Source organism: Eptatretus burgeri, chromosome 1 (assembly GCF_056783735.1).
Source record: "Eptatretus burgeri isolate ZD-2024b chromosome 1, Ebu_testis_v1, whole genome shotgun sequence".
NCBI lineage: Eukaryota > Metazoa > Chordata > Myxini > Myxiniformes > Myxinidae > Eptatretus > Eptatretus burgeri.
The window spans coordinates 29,576,365-29,592,359 of record NC_140961.1 but is presented as its reverse complement, the minus strand read 5'-3'; the positions used below and the strand labels follow the sequence as shown (position 1 = coordinate 29,592,359).

The 15,995-nt window shown below is 46.8% G+C and overlaps 1 protein-coding gene across 3 annotated transcripts in view; it reads left to right on the top strand.

The window, feature by feature from the left end:
* Positions 1-9,876, top strand: part of LOC147034144 (SH3 domain-binding protein 2-like) — a 73,649-nt gene extending 63,773 nt beyond the window's left edge. For all 3 annotated transcript variants that reach the window (XM_085877228.1, XM_085877222.1, XM_085877238.1), the window contains one exon: positions 5,297-9,876. In XM_085877228.1, coding sequence (XP_085733354.1) covers positions 5,297-5,425 — 129 coding nt within the window. In that variant the 3' untranslated portion in view covers positions 5,426-9,876. The remainder of the gene's footprint in view (positions 1-5,296) is intronic.
* The last annotated feature ends 6,119 nt before the right edge of the window (positions 9,877-15,995 follow it).

Below are 15,995 nucleotides of genomic sequence, written 5' to 3'. Positions count from 1 at the left end.
AGATCATGGCGGGTGGTTACACCTACTATTGGTCTGGTCGCTCTGATGGTTACCATTCCCAAGGAGTTGCCGTAGCTGTGTCCAATAAGCTGACTCCATTGTTAATTGAGGTAACACTGGTCAACGAGCATATTATGAGATTAAGGATTCATCACTCCTTAGGTGTCATTTCCCTGGTCTCTCTTTATGCTTTGACTGAGGCGAGTGATCTCACCGTGAAGGACACATTCTATGCCACACTTGAGTCTGTGGTTGATCAGTGCCCCAGACGAGATACACTTCTAGTCTTGGGGGATTTCAATGCATCGACTGGAACTGATAGGGATGGTTATGAGGTGTGTGTTGGTCCTCATGGGTCAGGAACTATGAACCAGAATAGCACTAAATTCCTTGACTTTGCAAGAAGTCATGGACTTAGGGTGGCTGGTTCATGGTTTCAGCACCCACAGGTTCATCGCTGGACTTGGTATTCCAATGCTGGCGGTGTGGCAAAGGAGATTGACCATGTGCTCATTGATGGTCGCTGAAGGATGATCCAGAACTGCAGGGTCTACCGGAGTGCTCAGTTCCTCAATGCTGACCCCCGGCTTGTTGTAGCAACTCTAAAGTTGCACCTTACATCCAGGAGAATGGTACCATCCCAGCCGAGGCTGTATGTTGGCAAGCTCAAGGATGGGAGGGTCGCTGAGGAGTTTGCGAACAAGCTGAGTGGAGATTTGGGGGGTGTGGGTGCTTTGGGAGATCCTGAAGAGTTGTGGAGTGCCTTCAAGACCACCGTCCTTGATGTTGCCGGTGGATGTCTTGGAACTCACCGTGGGGTAAAGAAGAATTTTGTCTCTCAAGGGACACTGGATACCATTGACCAGGGTTGTAGGGCCAGGCTGAATGGCGGAGCTGAACTGTTCAGGGAGTGGAGGCATAAAACTGGCCATGCGCTAAGGGTGGACAAGGAGGCCTATGTGTGAGGAATCTGTGGGGGGGGGGGGTAGAGAATTACCTGGGGTCAAGTGATTCTCGTCCTGCTTACAGGGGAATTCCTGCATTGCGTTCATCCAAGCCCATCCCTCGGTGCATTGCGGTTAGAGCAGAGAGTGGTAGGCTCTTGACAGAGGAGTCCGAAGTGAAGGACCGCTGAGCCGGTTACGTTGAGCGGTCGTACCAGGCTGATCCACCAGCTGTCAAGTTGGACATCAGGGGTGTTACAATCACTGTTGCTAACCCTCCAATCAACTGTGGTCCACCTTTGTTTGTGGAAACACAGGCTGCAGAGAACCGGTTGAAATGGGGCAAAGCTCCAGGGATCTGTGGCATCCATGCTGAACTTCTCAAGGTTGGTGGAAATGCTGCACTCAAGTCATTGTATACAGTTCTGTGCTCTGCCTGGAACACAGGCATCATCCCAACTGACTGGCAGAGGGTCTTCTTGTCCCTCTCCGGAGAGGGAAGGGTGATCGCCAAGACTGCAACAACTACCGAGGGGTGACGCTGCTCTCAGTGCCGGGCAAGGTCTTTGCTCGGATAATTCTCGATTGGGTTCGCCACCATCTGCTTGAACACCAGCATCCAGAGCAGTAAGGCTTTACACCAAAGAGGTCAACGATTGACCGTATCCTTGCTCTTCGGGTCTTCACCGAATGTAGTCGAGAGTTTTGGCAGGAGCTGCTTGCAGCCTTTGTTGATGTCTGTAAAGCGTTTGATTCAGTGAATCAGGATGCCCTCTGGAGGATTCTTGGTCTTCGTGGGGTGGCACCAAAACTGATCGATCTGATGTCTGAACTCAACTCTGGTACTGAGAGTGCTGTGAGATGTGGTGTTTCCATCTCTGACTTATTTCCGGTTGTTGCTGGAATTCTTCCTTTTCTGGCCCTTGTTTCTGGCCCATCCTTTTTGCTGTACTGACCCCCCACACTTCAGCACTTGTATGGACTGGATTTTAGGGAAGATGTCGGAAAGATCAAGCTGCGGTGCATCGTTTGGGAATGTCAAGATCTCTGACCTTGATTTCGCAGATGATGCAGTCATCTTTGCGGAGACTTTAGACATCCTTTTGGGGGCCCTCGAGGTGCTGATTGAGGAGTCGGAGCTGCTGGAATTATGGGTTTCCTGGGTAAAAACTAAGATCCAGGCTTTCAAGGACATCTTTGATGCTGCTATCCTGTGCCTGTTTGTGGTGAGGATGTTGAGGTCGTGGAGAGATTCACTTACCTTGGCAGTGATATTCATGTCTCTGCTGGCTGTGAGTCAGAGGTCAATAGACATCTGGGTTGGGGCTGGGGAGTCATGAATTCACTGTATCATGGGGTGTGGTGCTGCCGATACCTGTACGGGAGGACAAAAATCCGAGTCTTCGGGTCCTTGGTGCTTCCAGTCTTGCTCTATGGATGTAAGACTTGGACTCTGACTAAGGATCTGAGATGGAGACTTGATTTGGTACCAGGTATCTTCGGAGAATCCTTGGCTATCGCTGGTCGGACATTGTGTCCAATGTGCGGTTGCTGAGAGAGACTCAAATGAGATGTGTTACTTGCATTGTCCGTGAGCGTCAGCTGCGGCTGTATGGACATGTGGCTCGTTTTCCTAACGCTGATGCTGCTCACCAGATTCTCTCAGTGAGGGAGCCTTGTGAGTGGAGGAGGGCAATGGGCCGACCACGTGCCTCGTGTTTGCAAAAGGTTGATCGGCATCTCAAGGAGATGGGAATGGGCCTGGCATCTGCCTGGGGGATGGCCATACGGAGGCTCCTGGAGTACCGGCGGAAAGTGGACGCAGCGACGCACTGCTCTGGCATATGCTCCCATACTTGACCTGAACTGAGAAATACCTACAGCAGAGTAGAAGTGAGAGTGAAAGTGAGATCAAGGGGGGGGGGGAGAACACACGCTGTACACAAGCCAAAATATAACGAAGTCGATGGCACGCCATTGCAAATCTTCATGCTTCCCAGCTAATGCAAAGTTGAAAGGTGGCAAACATTCCACCAGGAATGACCCAATGTCAAATTTTGAGTTTAAAATAATCTTCTGTTTTGACCTCTGTGACCCTAAGTCCCCGACCCCTTGGGCATGAACTGGGGATCAAATCCCAAAAAATTTATATATATATATATATATATATATATATATATATATATATATATATATATATATATATATATATATATATTGCATGCACCCCCCAATGTTGACTGTGTGTACAAAGTTTCATCAAAAAATATTTTTAAACGTGCCGAAATTGAATATTTTGGTATTTGACTTTTTGACTGCACCCGAAGGGGCAAGGCCAGAAATGATACTGCTCTCACATCTTTTTGCTACGTAGTGATGATACCTACCATGTTTGGTGGATTTATGCACAACCATGAAGGAGATAGCGGGATGGACAGACAGACAGACAGACAGACAGACAGATCTGATTACAACATCCCCCCTCCCCCTCTTTTTCTTTTTAAGTATGGGGATGACCCCTCCCCCATTTGTTTTTGTTTTTTTAACTGTGGGGATAATGAAACCCAGCAAAAAGAAAAAGGGGGAAGGCAGGATGAAACAGAAAAGGAACAAACCAACTGACAACTAACAAACAAAAAAAGGGTGAGGAAGGGGTGGTTGGGGGGGGGGCTACAGGGAAATCACAATAACCTGAAAAGGGGGAGTACTTGGGAATGTGGTCATTTGGGGTAGAAGAGATCATGAGTGTGGATGGGGGATGACCGGAGGTAGTGGTGAAGAGCTGTTTTGAAACACTGTCGGGACGAATGGGATTGAACAGACTGTGGGAAGATGGTGCCACATGCGAGAGAAAAGAGGAACAATTGAGTGAAGGTGAGCAGTGAGTCTGGATTTTGGAAGTTTAACAAGAAGAGGGTTTTACTGGCAGACCATGTGTGCCCTGCAGACACCGAAGAGGGACAGCCAAGAGAGGGCAGAGGGTTTAAGTTCAAAGAAGAGGTGGTAGAACACAGAGAGGCCACCAACCTGTTTGCGATGTGAAAGTAACAGGCCTAGACATCAGCTTCATCATGGGAGATCCCAATGATTTTGAGGGCCTTGCTTTCCATGGCATCAAGAAGGGCATGGTGGGAGGTCGGAGTGCCAGCCCAAAGGGGGAAGCAGTACTCCATCAAGCTGTGAATAAAGGATTTGTATGTTGTCAAAAGTTCAGTTTGGCCAAGGAAAAACCTTGCACGACAAATGATGCCCAGTTGCTGGCTGGCTTTGGAGGCCATCTTGAAAATATGGTCTGCCCAAGAAAGATCATGACTGATGTTGAGGCCCAAAAGTTTGAGTGACTTAACCTCGTCAAGTGATTTGTTTTGGCAGTAGATGGGAGGGTTTCTCAGATTGTCCTTTCGGAGAGAAGGAGAGTGTGTGGAATTTTTCAGGGTTGAAAGACATATTCCTGAATTTGAATCTCGGATCCCAGCATTATGAGCTTTGCATTCAGATGAGTTCTGCTTGCACATCTGTTTTTTTTTAATTCGTGCCTGCATTATCATTCTATGCAATATCCTCCCTCTTATTCAGATTTGGTCTTCCACTAGTCTAGATTTTATAAAGAAACAAAATGGAGGCAATACCCCTGGGCACTCACCTGGTAGAATAATGATACTGAGGGGGAAGTCAACATGTGACAGAATCAGCAAAATATCCCAATGAACCAATGATATAGCAAATACCTATTTCAGGGGGCAACACCCCCCCCCTTGTAAATCCCCTTCCACCCCGATTTTTTTTTTTTTTTAACCGCATGAACACACTTTGGTACATCACGGATGATGAAGTTTGTGGTCAAGTTTCATTGAAATTGTGTGTGTAGTTTCAGAGAAGAAAGCGAATGCCTATTTTGGGGGGCAACCCTCACGTAGACCCCCTTGGACCCTGTTTTTTTATGTGGTGAACGATCTTTGGTACATCACAGGTGTGCGGGTGTTGAAGTTGGTGGTCAAGTTGCATCAGAATTGTGTGTGTCGTTTTTGAGAAGAAAACAAATACCTATTTTAGGGGGCAACCCCCCAAAACACCCTGAGGGCCCGATTTATTTATTTTTTTTTAATGTCGTGAACAAACCTTGGTACATACGCGGTGATGAAGGTTGTGGTCAAGTTTTGTAGAAATTGTATGTGTAGTTTCAGAGAATAATTTGCAAGTATTTGTGGACAGACGGACGGACTGACAGACGGACGCCACACCACCCATAAGCTCCCAATAACTATGTTCGAGATGAGTTAACAATACAATGAATGCTCATCACTAGTGGGCAAGGAGGGGTTTTTACCTGAATTTTCACTTTCTTTTCACAGACCACCGGAGACTTGTCACTGGACAACGCCAGCAGCCAGAGGTTCAGCTGCTTGCCTGAGCTGTTTGCGTACTACGTGGAAAATGTACTCCCAAATCAGACGAAGTTGAGACTGCAATGTCCTTTCTAATAAATAAAAAAAGGCTTGGTGTCATCAAGTGGAATTTGTGCACGGAGGCAACACAGAAAGTGAACTCACACCAAGAAAAGTGAAACCTGGACAAACATGCAGCATGCAACACAGCACCCCTGTGTCTTGGTTGGACTAAAGTAGGGAAGAGGAAAAAGGTAGCATGGTATCTGTGCAGTTCCATTGCTTTGCTGCTATTCTTAATACAGATAAGGTTAAACTGAATTATTTGTGTACGTGACCACCTCTGGATACAATGCGTATTTTTCTTGGGTCGTCGTTTTGTGCTGAGACTTTAAGTGAATTGAAAATTCTACTTTCCTCTGCTTGTACTTTTAGCCGGGTTTACCACCTGACATGGTGTGAGCATTTATTTTTTGCGGCTAGAATCTGCGGTTACTTGATTTCCTTTCGACCAACTTTTAGGATAGAAATTGTGTCGTGACTGCGATTTTCAAAGTGGCCGAAACTTGGCTTGAAGTAACATGCAGTTTGAGTTTTTATAAAATGCATATAAACAGCATCTTAAAGGTTTGGATGCATTTAATGCAATCCTGTAAACTGTACATAACATTGCATAAAGCATGTTTATGTACAACGCTTACTTGCCAGAAGACTTTTGTGACTATAAAAGAAATTGTAACTACAAATCTGACATTTATAAACAAACAAATGTATCACATGTTTAACTCGACATACACATATTTATTTAATTAATCACCAACTCTATTCTTTTCTCCTGCCCGCTCTGTCCTCTCGACCCTTGCCATTGCACTGAACTCCATGCCTTCCTTTTCAAATTGCATTCTTTCAAAGTCAGAGCAAAATTCTCAGTGCCATTTTGGATGAACAGTGAATTGAACGTTGTTGTTTTAACAAGTAATCTAATGATGCTTCATACCACCTATGAGTTAACCTGTACTAACCAGTACAGTATATGCAGGAAGCTGTGGCTGCACCCAAGATTAACTCAACCTCCAGACCCCCTACCCCCTCCCCCACCATCCTTCATTTCCTGGGACGCATTAGCCATGATACCGGCCACAATGCAACATTAACTTGTGGACATTTGGAATCGTCACAGAACCCTACTGTACGGTGATTTTCTGGTGGAAGATGAGAGAAGTAGAAATTGAATTATAGAGTCATAAACTTCACACTCACGTCATCGATACACTTTCGTTATTGAACTAATCCATTTTTTTAATGAATTTATGCTTCATCTCGATTTACTTTTTATATCCCAAATAAGTATAGGCACAGCTGACCCATTATATGATGAGGTTACCTTTCAACTTGCACCTATTTTGTTTCATATTTATTCATGTCTCTTACCTGTAATTGGAGAGAACCCACCAATCAGCTTTCACCGATTCGATAATCCCCAGCTGTGGCTCAAACTTTAAAATTATTTACCATTCTGTCCTTCCAGCCAAAGAAAGCTGCATAAAGCAACCAGGAAAAGCTACACAAGGTAAGCCCTTTGCTATGTCAAACAATACTCAGTTTCCTCCACAGCGGTACACATTTACAAGGACCACATGCATGAGATCCCCAATGCTGCAAGCCCCAACAGTCACAGGACCGGTTTCATCATTTATTGGTGAATCATCAGTGACATCATAGACAGAAATGCACAACACCAAGGCTGCTGATGCACACTACCGCACACCACCATGTACCACCACCCAGGCTAAACAGTAATAGAGTTCTCATGCATGTGCTACTTGTAAATGTCTGAAGCTGTGGAGCAAATGCAGATTTCTTTGGCTGAAAGGGCAGAGTGTTAACTAATTATGAAGTTGGCCTTCTCCTGTATAGAATGGTGAATGATGATGATGATGATGATGATGATTATTATTATTATTATTATTATGAAGTCCTTGCTGTAGCTTAGGATAAATGATTTGGTAAGATATGATTGGTTGTTTTTTTTTTTTTTTTTTTTTTTTTGTATACCTTGGTCGAGGCTCGTATGAGAGCTAACACACAACTCACAGCAAGGAGGCATGAGACAAGAGGGGCGGGAGTGGATTGGTTGTTCCCTCCGATTAAGGGTGAGAGGTATAATTGGGCTTTTGTCATTTATATGTTGACTGACATCAGCATTGAACGTGGTACATTTTTGGCAGGCTCGGTGCTGCGTGTTGTATCTATGCTGGAGCTGATGACTCACCAACAAGCGATGAAACTGGTCTGGCAGCTACAGGGGTGTGTAGCATTGGGGATCTCATGCATGTGCTACTTGTAAATGGCTGCAGCTGTTGAGGAACCAAGATGGGGTTTAAAACAGAAAAGGGCTTACCTTGAGTATCCTTTCATAGTTGCTTTATGCAGCTTTCTTCAGCTAGAAGAGCATGGGAGGAGTATATGTCTTGTAGACTAATAAATGTCAGTGTGTGTCTGTCAGTCCATCTGTCTCCTCCATAACGCCAAAACCATGAAACCTAGCGGCCCCAAACTTTGCATGCATGCCAAGGGAACTCCAAGGTAGTGCACGAATAAAAACTGGGTGTTTGGGTTAATTTAAACACCTAACCCCTTTTGAATATAAATATGAGGGTGCTCATCACAAAAAACCAAAATATACCTTAGGAACATTGCGGCATGCCATCTTGTTCAGCACTCTACTCTGTCAACTCGCAAGTTTCTGAAGCCATCATTTGTTTTGGCCTGCTCAACAATGCCTTGACTTGGAACAGGCCGCAACGATTTCTTAACAGTAAAGTTCCCCCACTTTCCTCCTCAAAGTTTTTTTTTTTTTTTCACTTTCCTCACTCATATCATCGAATGCTCAGTTTGTGGCTTTATTTCATTTCCGCACATGTCATAAGCTCTATAATCTCTTAATCTCAGCCAAATTTAAAAATTTTAACTCCTAAATTAACTTCAGCTGTATGCCGACTGCTAAAAAAAAAAAAGTGTTCATTCATCCAATTCGGACATCGCTTGACATTCCGGGCGTCTCCTGATCCATGGTGCTTATATAACCAATCAGCGAACGCTAATCGCTTGCCAAGCCAGCCGTTCCTTATCAACCGTTTCATTGGAGTGCTTGCTTGAGTGCTTAAACCAGTTGGTGAGCGTTATACAAAATCCGTACTGTCACTGAATATATCGCTCAACTTGAACAAAATTCAGGGCCCATTCGTCTGCATTTGGCTGTGTGGTGCATCAGGCGGTGCATCGGGTGGTGGTACGCTCGCTGAAAAAGTGCAATTTTATTTTACACCACGTTTCCCCCTTTTTGTACGATCTTTCGTAATACGACCCGCCATTTCGGCGTAGATATAGACGTTAAAAAAATTAAACGTTTCGTTTTTTAAAAGTTTCTTCAACCATTTCGTAGAAGTGCTTGCTTGAAAGCTTGAGCCACTTAGCCATCCAAGCTTTGATCTCTACAAATGTCCATGTCAATTTACTGTGGCTCGGTTCTCTGTGGAGGCATTTCCAGAGTGAGAAAGATGATTACAATGAGTAAAAAATGTTTTCAGTTGTTACAAAGCAATGAATCGCCACATCACTGCAGGATAGCCGAGAGGTACGCATACTCGCTCTCAGCTGTCTAGCCTGGGTTCGAATCCTGACCCAGCTATAAACTGTCATCCCGGTGGTTCACAGGCAAGGTGATTCATCATTGTGTGTTCCCTCTCTTGGAAGGATGTTCAACTGGGCATTATAGCTGTTGGAATCCTCTGTCTCAACTCCCCGTCCTCCCTCCCACCCCTCGACCTCTCTCTGACCCCTCCCTTCTCCCTCCTTTCCTCTACCACTCTTCTCTCCCCCACCTTCCTCACTCCAACCCCCCCCCCCTCCCAGAGTGTATAGCGACGCTTGGTGAGATATTGCTCTCCCCACTCTCCCTTTCCTCACTCTTCCCCCTTCTTAGCTTCCCCTTCCTCACCCCCTTCTTGCTTTCTCCCCCTCCTTATTTCCCCACCACTCCTCACCTCACTTCGCTCTCCCGTCTGTCCCCCTTCCCTCCTCTCCCCCCTCTCTCCTCTATCCCCCTCCCTCCTCTATCCCTCCCCTCTCTCACTCCTCTCTCCTCTCTCCATCTTCTCTCCCCCCTCCCTCCTCTCTCTCTCCTCTATTCCCCCTCCCTCCTCTTTCGCCCCCCCTCTCTCTCCACCCCCTTAATACTACATTCAACGAAGCAACGGGTTGTATTTGTTAGTATATCTATATCACTGCATCTATTGTTTCTCTCTTCATGTCTATGGCTCTTGTTTGGTCTTGTATATGTCCATTTATATGCTGGGTAATGGGAGACAGCAGTTTACTTTTATGGGGTTTACAGGGGCATCAGGGGACTATTTATGTGACAAATCAACATATCACATGATTGGAGTCCCAGCATGGGGAGTTCAGTGTTCAGATGGTAATACCAAAGTGGATATTTATTTAACGGTGAATGAGGATGTTTTTACAATAAAAGGTGTTAAAAAACATGTTTGGTGAATGTCTCGATGATTGAGGGAGCGAGAAGTTTTGATGTTAAAGATGGCGTATCTATTTTAGAAAAGATGGCACCCTGACTGTAGTCTAACTGTCTAAGTTTTGAATGGGTAAAGCTTCGGCTTCAGGATCAATCACATTAAGATCTTTCATACAATTTCCCAGTCAACCCCATAATCCTCTCTTTGATTCATCTCCAACATGAGACATGATTTGGGTCTTCATTTTTCTTTTCTTCTCCCAGCCAAATTACTTACACCACATGTACACATGGCAGAAACAGGAAGTTATGATTGGCATATCCTCAGAACGAGGTCAGGTCAGGTATGGGAGCATGTGCCAGAACAGCGCGTCGCTGCATCCACTTTCCGCCGGTACTCCAGGGGCCTCCGTCTGGCCATCCCCCAGGCAGATGCCAGGCCCATCCCCATATCCTTGAGATGATGGTCAACCTGCTGCAACCACGAGACACGTGGTCGGCCCACTGGCCTCCTCCACTCATGAGACTCCCTCGCTGAGAGAATCTGGTGAGCAGGATCAGCGTCAGGAAAACGAGCCACATGTCCATACAGCCGCAACTGACGCTCACGGACTATGCAGGTAACAAATCTCATCCGAGTCTCTCTCAGCAACCGCTCGTTGGACACAAAATCCGACCAGCGATAGCCAAGGATTCTCCGAAGAGACCTGGTACCAAAGGAATTAAGTCTCCATCTCAGATCCTTGGTCAGAGTCCAAGTCTCGCATCCATAGAGCAAGACTGGAAGTACCAAGGACGTGAAGACTCGGACTTTCGTCCTCCCGCACAGGTACCGGCAGCGCCACACCCCATGATCCAGTGAATCCATGACTCCCAGGCCCGACCCAGACGTCTATTGACCTCTGACTAGCAGCCAGCAGAGACATGAATATCACTGCCAAGGTAAGTGAATCTCTCCACGACCTCAACATCCTCACCACAAACAGACACAGACAGGACAGCAGCATCCAAGATGTCACCGAAAGCCTGGATCTTAGTTTTGACCCAAGAAACCCGTAATCCCAGCGGCTCCGACTCCTCATTCAGCACCTCGAGGGCTCCCAAAAGGATGTCTAAAGTCTCCGCAAAGATGACTGCATCATCTGCAAAATCAAGGTCCGAGATCTTGACATTCCCAAACGATGCACCGCAGCTTGATCTCTCCGACATCCTCCCTAAAATCCAGTCCATACAAGTGCTGAAAAGTGTGGGGGCCAGTACACACCCCTGATGAACTCCAGTAACAACTGGAAATAAGTCAGAGATTGTACCACCACACTTCACAGCACCCTCAGTACCAGAGTAGAGTTCAGACATCAGATCGATCAGTTTTGGTGGCACCCCATGAAGACCAAGAATCCTCCAGTGGACATCCCGATTCACTGAATCGAACGCTTTACAGAGATCAACATAGGCTGCTAGCAGCCCCTGCCGAAACTCTCGTCTGCGTTCGGTGAGGACACGAAGGGCAAGGATACGGTCAGTCGTTGACCTCTTTGGTGTAAAGCCTGACTGCTCTGGACGCTGGTGCTCAATCAGATGGTGGCGAATCCTATCAATAATTATCCGAGCAAAGACCTTGCCCGGCACTGAGAGCAGCGTCACCCCTCGGTAGTTGTTGCAGTCTTGGCGATCACCCTTCCCTTTCCAGAGAGGGACAACAAGGCCCCTCTTCCAATCAGTTGGGATGATGCCTGTGTTCCAGGCAGAGCACAAAACTGCATGCAACGACACGAGTGCAGCATTTCCACCAGCCTTGAGAAGTTCGGCATGGATGCCACAGATCCCTGGAGCTTTGCCCCGTTTCAACTGGTTCACTGCAGCCCGTGTTTCCACAAGCGAAGGTGGACCACAGTTAATTCGAGGGTCAGCAGCAGGGATTTTAACACCCTTGACGTCCAACTCGACAGCTGGGGAATCAGCCTGGTACAACCGCTCAAAGTAACCGGCCCAGCGGGCCTTCACTTCAGACTCCTCTGTCAAGAGCCTACCACTCTCTGCTCTAACTGCAGTGCTCCGAGGGATGGGCTTGGATGAACGTAATGCACGAATTCCCCTGTAAGCGGGATGAGAATCACCTGTCCACAGGTGATGCTCTACCCCCTCACAGATTCCTCGCACATAGGCCTCCTTGTCCACCCTCAGTGCACGTACAGTTTTACGCCTCAGCTCCCTGAACAGCTCAGCTCTGCCATTCAGCCTGGCCCTGCGACTCTGGTCAATGGTATCCAGTGTCCCCTGAGAGACAAAATTCTTCTTTGCCCTGCGGTGAGCTCCAAGACATCCACCGGCAACGTCAAGGACGGTGGTCTTGAAGGCGCTCCACAACTCTTCAGGACTCCCCAAAGCACCCAGACCCCCCAAGTGTCCACTCAGCCTGTTCGCAAACTCCTCAGAAACTCTCTCATCCCTGAGCTTGCCAACATCCAGCCTAGGCTGGGATGGTACCATTCTCCAGGATTTAAGGTGCAGCTTTAGAGTTGCTACAACAAGCCTGTGGTCAGTATTGAGGAACTGAGCACTCCGGTAGACTCTGCAGTTCTGGATCATCCTCCAACGACCGTCAATGAGGACATGGTCAATCTCTTTTGCCACATCGCCAGCGTTGGAATACCAAGTCCAGCGATGAGCTTGCGGGCGCTGAAACCATGAACCAGCCACCCGAAGTCCATGACTTCTTGCAAAGTCAAGGAACTTAGTGCTATTCTGGTTCATAGTTCCTGACCCATGGGGACCAACACACACCTCATAACCGTCCCTATCAGTTCCAGTCGATGCATTGAAATTCCCCAAGATGAGAAGTGTATCTCATCTGGGGCACTGATCAACCACAGACTCGAGCGTGGCATAGAATGCATCCTTCACGGTGAGATCACTCGCCTCAGTCGGAGCATAAACAGAGACCAGGGAAATGACACCGAAGGAGTGACGAATCCTTAATCTCATAATACGCTCGTTGACCGGTGTTACCTCAATTATCATTGGGGTCAGCTTATTGGACACAGCTACAGCAACTCCTTGGGTATGGTAACCATCAGAGCGACCAGACCAATAGTAGGTGTAACCACCCACCATTATCTCGCCGCAATCCGGTCTCCGAACCTCAGGAAGTGCTGCAATCCCGATGTCCAAACGCTTGAGCTCAAATGATAACAGAGACAGGTGATCATCCTCTCTTCGGGATAGGACATTCCAGGCACCCACCCGTAGGGACCGCCTCAGGTTAACCCAAGGAGACCGCCGTCTGGTGGACGACACCTCAGCACCACTCCGACACACTCTCCCGCAATCTGACCCAGGGATCTTACCCCGTGGTTTCCCTCCTATCATCAAAGATTGGGGGTCCCGAAGGCTTTGCCCCAATCCCGTCATCAGAACTAGAATAAACCACAATCTGTAATTTGTTTTTACACTGTGGAAGCAAAGACCATTTTCATTCCATTCTGACTTTGGCTTCTTCCGATGCATCGGTAGATATCAGTACGTGATGTGTGGAGATCAAATGATCTGGGATCGTTATTTACGACCTGGCGATGTCGCTACCTCTTGGGTTATTACTGATAATCTTCTACCCAGACACACCTGCAGGTGATTGATTAATATTACCTTGCTACTGCTTTGGGCCTCCTCTACTCCATCTCTCATTCGTCCTCCACCCCACCCTTCAGAAGTGGTGAGTATGGTGTTTAGGTGTTGCGCTGTAATTCCCTCTTTAAAGTGTTTAATTGACAAGTGCTGGTTGCTGTTTTTCATATCATTAGGCTGAAAACTGTGGGTTGTAGGGACAGCAAAAGTAGGAAAACAACCATCAAACATGAAGAGAAGGGAAGTCATGAGAAAATAAGCATGGAAGCACATCAGGTAAGAAACAAGTTAACTGGTGAAGTTAACAAGGTAAGTTCCATAGTATGAACAAACGGATAATTTGCCAGGTTTTGGTATCTTTGCCAAAAAGCCATAAGTATGACAGTGGTGTGGATAGGTGCGTCTATATCATCCATTTCCAGAAGAAATTCTGGCTCGGAAGGGTTCAGCCATTACACCACAGAAGGTGGTGGTGTTGCACCCTGGCTTCTCAACCAAACACATCACCAGGTTTCTGATTCAGGCTTTTCTCTCATTTTGCCTTCAATTGCTGTCAGGATAACAAGTGTCATGAGGGTAAACGGAGCAGTCTCACAATGGTGTAAACCGAGAAACCCAGGGTGGGAGGATGGGGATGATAACTGGAGACGAGATGGGATGAATCTATGCAAAATGAAGAGCAGGTTTCTTTGGAAGAATTCCCAGGCTGAGTTAATATCAGGGGCAGTAGATATCGGAGATGGGTCCTGAAGTGTGACGGCTGCTTGCAGTCCCTGCCATTCTGCCTTTGTGAACTGCCAGACTCGCCAGCACTGAGACTGCTCTTTGAGAATAGCCAGAGAAATGTTGACCTTCTCAAGCACATGATCAGATGAACCAGAGCAGAGGAAGAGCACCATTAAGCCTGGTGTTAGCTTAGCAGTTAGGGTGGTTGGATTGGGATCTTAGGGTCCTGAGTTTGAGCCCCTATCGGCCGTTGAATTAACACTCGGTGGGGTTTACTAAGCCTGTCATTCTTCTGAGGTCGGCAAAATGAGTACCATTGTTCTGGTAATAGGGGCATTGCATCAGCGGCACAGCCGTGTCCTCAGCCAATGATGCTCCTCCCAGCCGTGTGCTGTATACGAAGGAGGAGGATTTATCATTGACAAATCCATGTCGGAAAGTTTACAGATCGAGTCGGTCCCATGGAGTCACAGATTTCTTTTGATGAAGTGCCATAGCTGCTGAAAGAGGTACCAACAACCAGCCAATTTGCATGGTGACACATGAAATCTCCACGTATGAGGGAGAGAGAGTTGGGATGAGTGATTAAAAGTTGGTCATGTTGTCTGAGAGAGAGATTAGATGGAGTTGTCACTGTTTGGAGGATGGGACAACATACAGACAAACAAGAGGTGGGAGCGGAGGGGAAGTCGCAGCCAAAACTACTCCTGGGGGCTTGGAGATGTAAAAGCAGTACACAGATAGTGATAAATGGAGTTATTGATGAACAGTGTAACTCCGCCACCAGAATGGGGCCCAGGTCGATCAAACCGGAGGAAACAATAGCTAGAGATAGACATTAAGGAGTCAGGGGCATCCTGTGGGAGGAAGGATTCTGTTAAGCAGATTATGTCAGGTTTATCGGCAGCGGCCTGGATTGGGAGATCTATCAGGTTGGAACTTTGACCTCAGATGTTTGAGGTCTGCACAGTTATGGACAGGGAAGGTGAAGGTGCTGGCAAGGTGCGGTAATGTGGAAAGGAGAGTTTGTGGAGCAGGGAGAGGCTGGGAGTGTGCGGTGCAAGAGGGAAGCTGGGAGGGTGTGAGGTAGCGGTAAAGCTGGGTGTGTGCGGGGTGGGGTGAAGCTGAGAGGGGGCAGTATGAGGGGGAATGTGACGAGGGAGAAGCTGAGAGAGGGTGGGGCGAGGGGAAAACAGATGGGAGGGAGGGGACTGACATATTGGGGTTCAACAACATCAATGGACGTGAAGGGGAGTCGATTGTCGTGTCCACACAACCTCAGCAAAATTTATTTCTCAGGATTCTCAAACTGGACATATGGAGAGAGACTTCATCGGAGGGGTGGAAAATGTTTTCCTTTGAAGAAATGGAGGAAAGTGGAGTTGTCAATACCGGCGTTCTTGAGGAGGGTAGATGAACTCAGCATTTAGAAGTGAAACGTTTTTTGGGAAATAGCCCTTTGTGAAAAAGAAGCAGGGGAAGAGATTTAATGAAGAAGTAGAGGAATGCATGGGTTGTTCCTGATGGAGTAGTACGGAGAGTGAGGCATTAAAAATGTTTAAAATTTTTTTTTTATGTCATTTAGAGCTTTTCAAGGAAGAAATGTTTAATTCAATTAATATTCAGTTTGGGGATATTGTAAAGAAGGGATAGAGAATGAAGGAGGAACAGTGCATGGCATATTGAGTTCAAGCTTTATTTTTGGGGTTTGTTTTGGAGTGAAGAAAAGCTTTTGTTATTTATATTTTTTTGGAGCGAGCCAGGGAAAAGGATAAAGCTGAG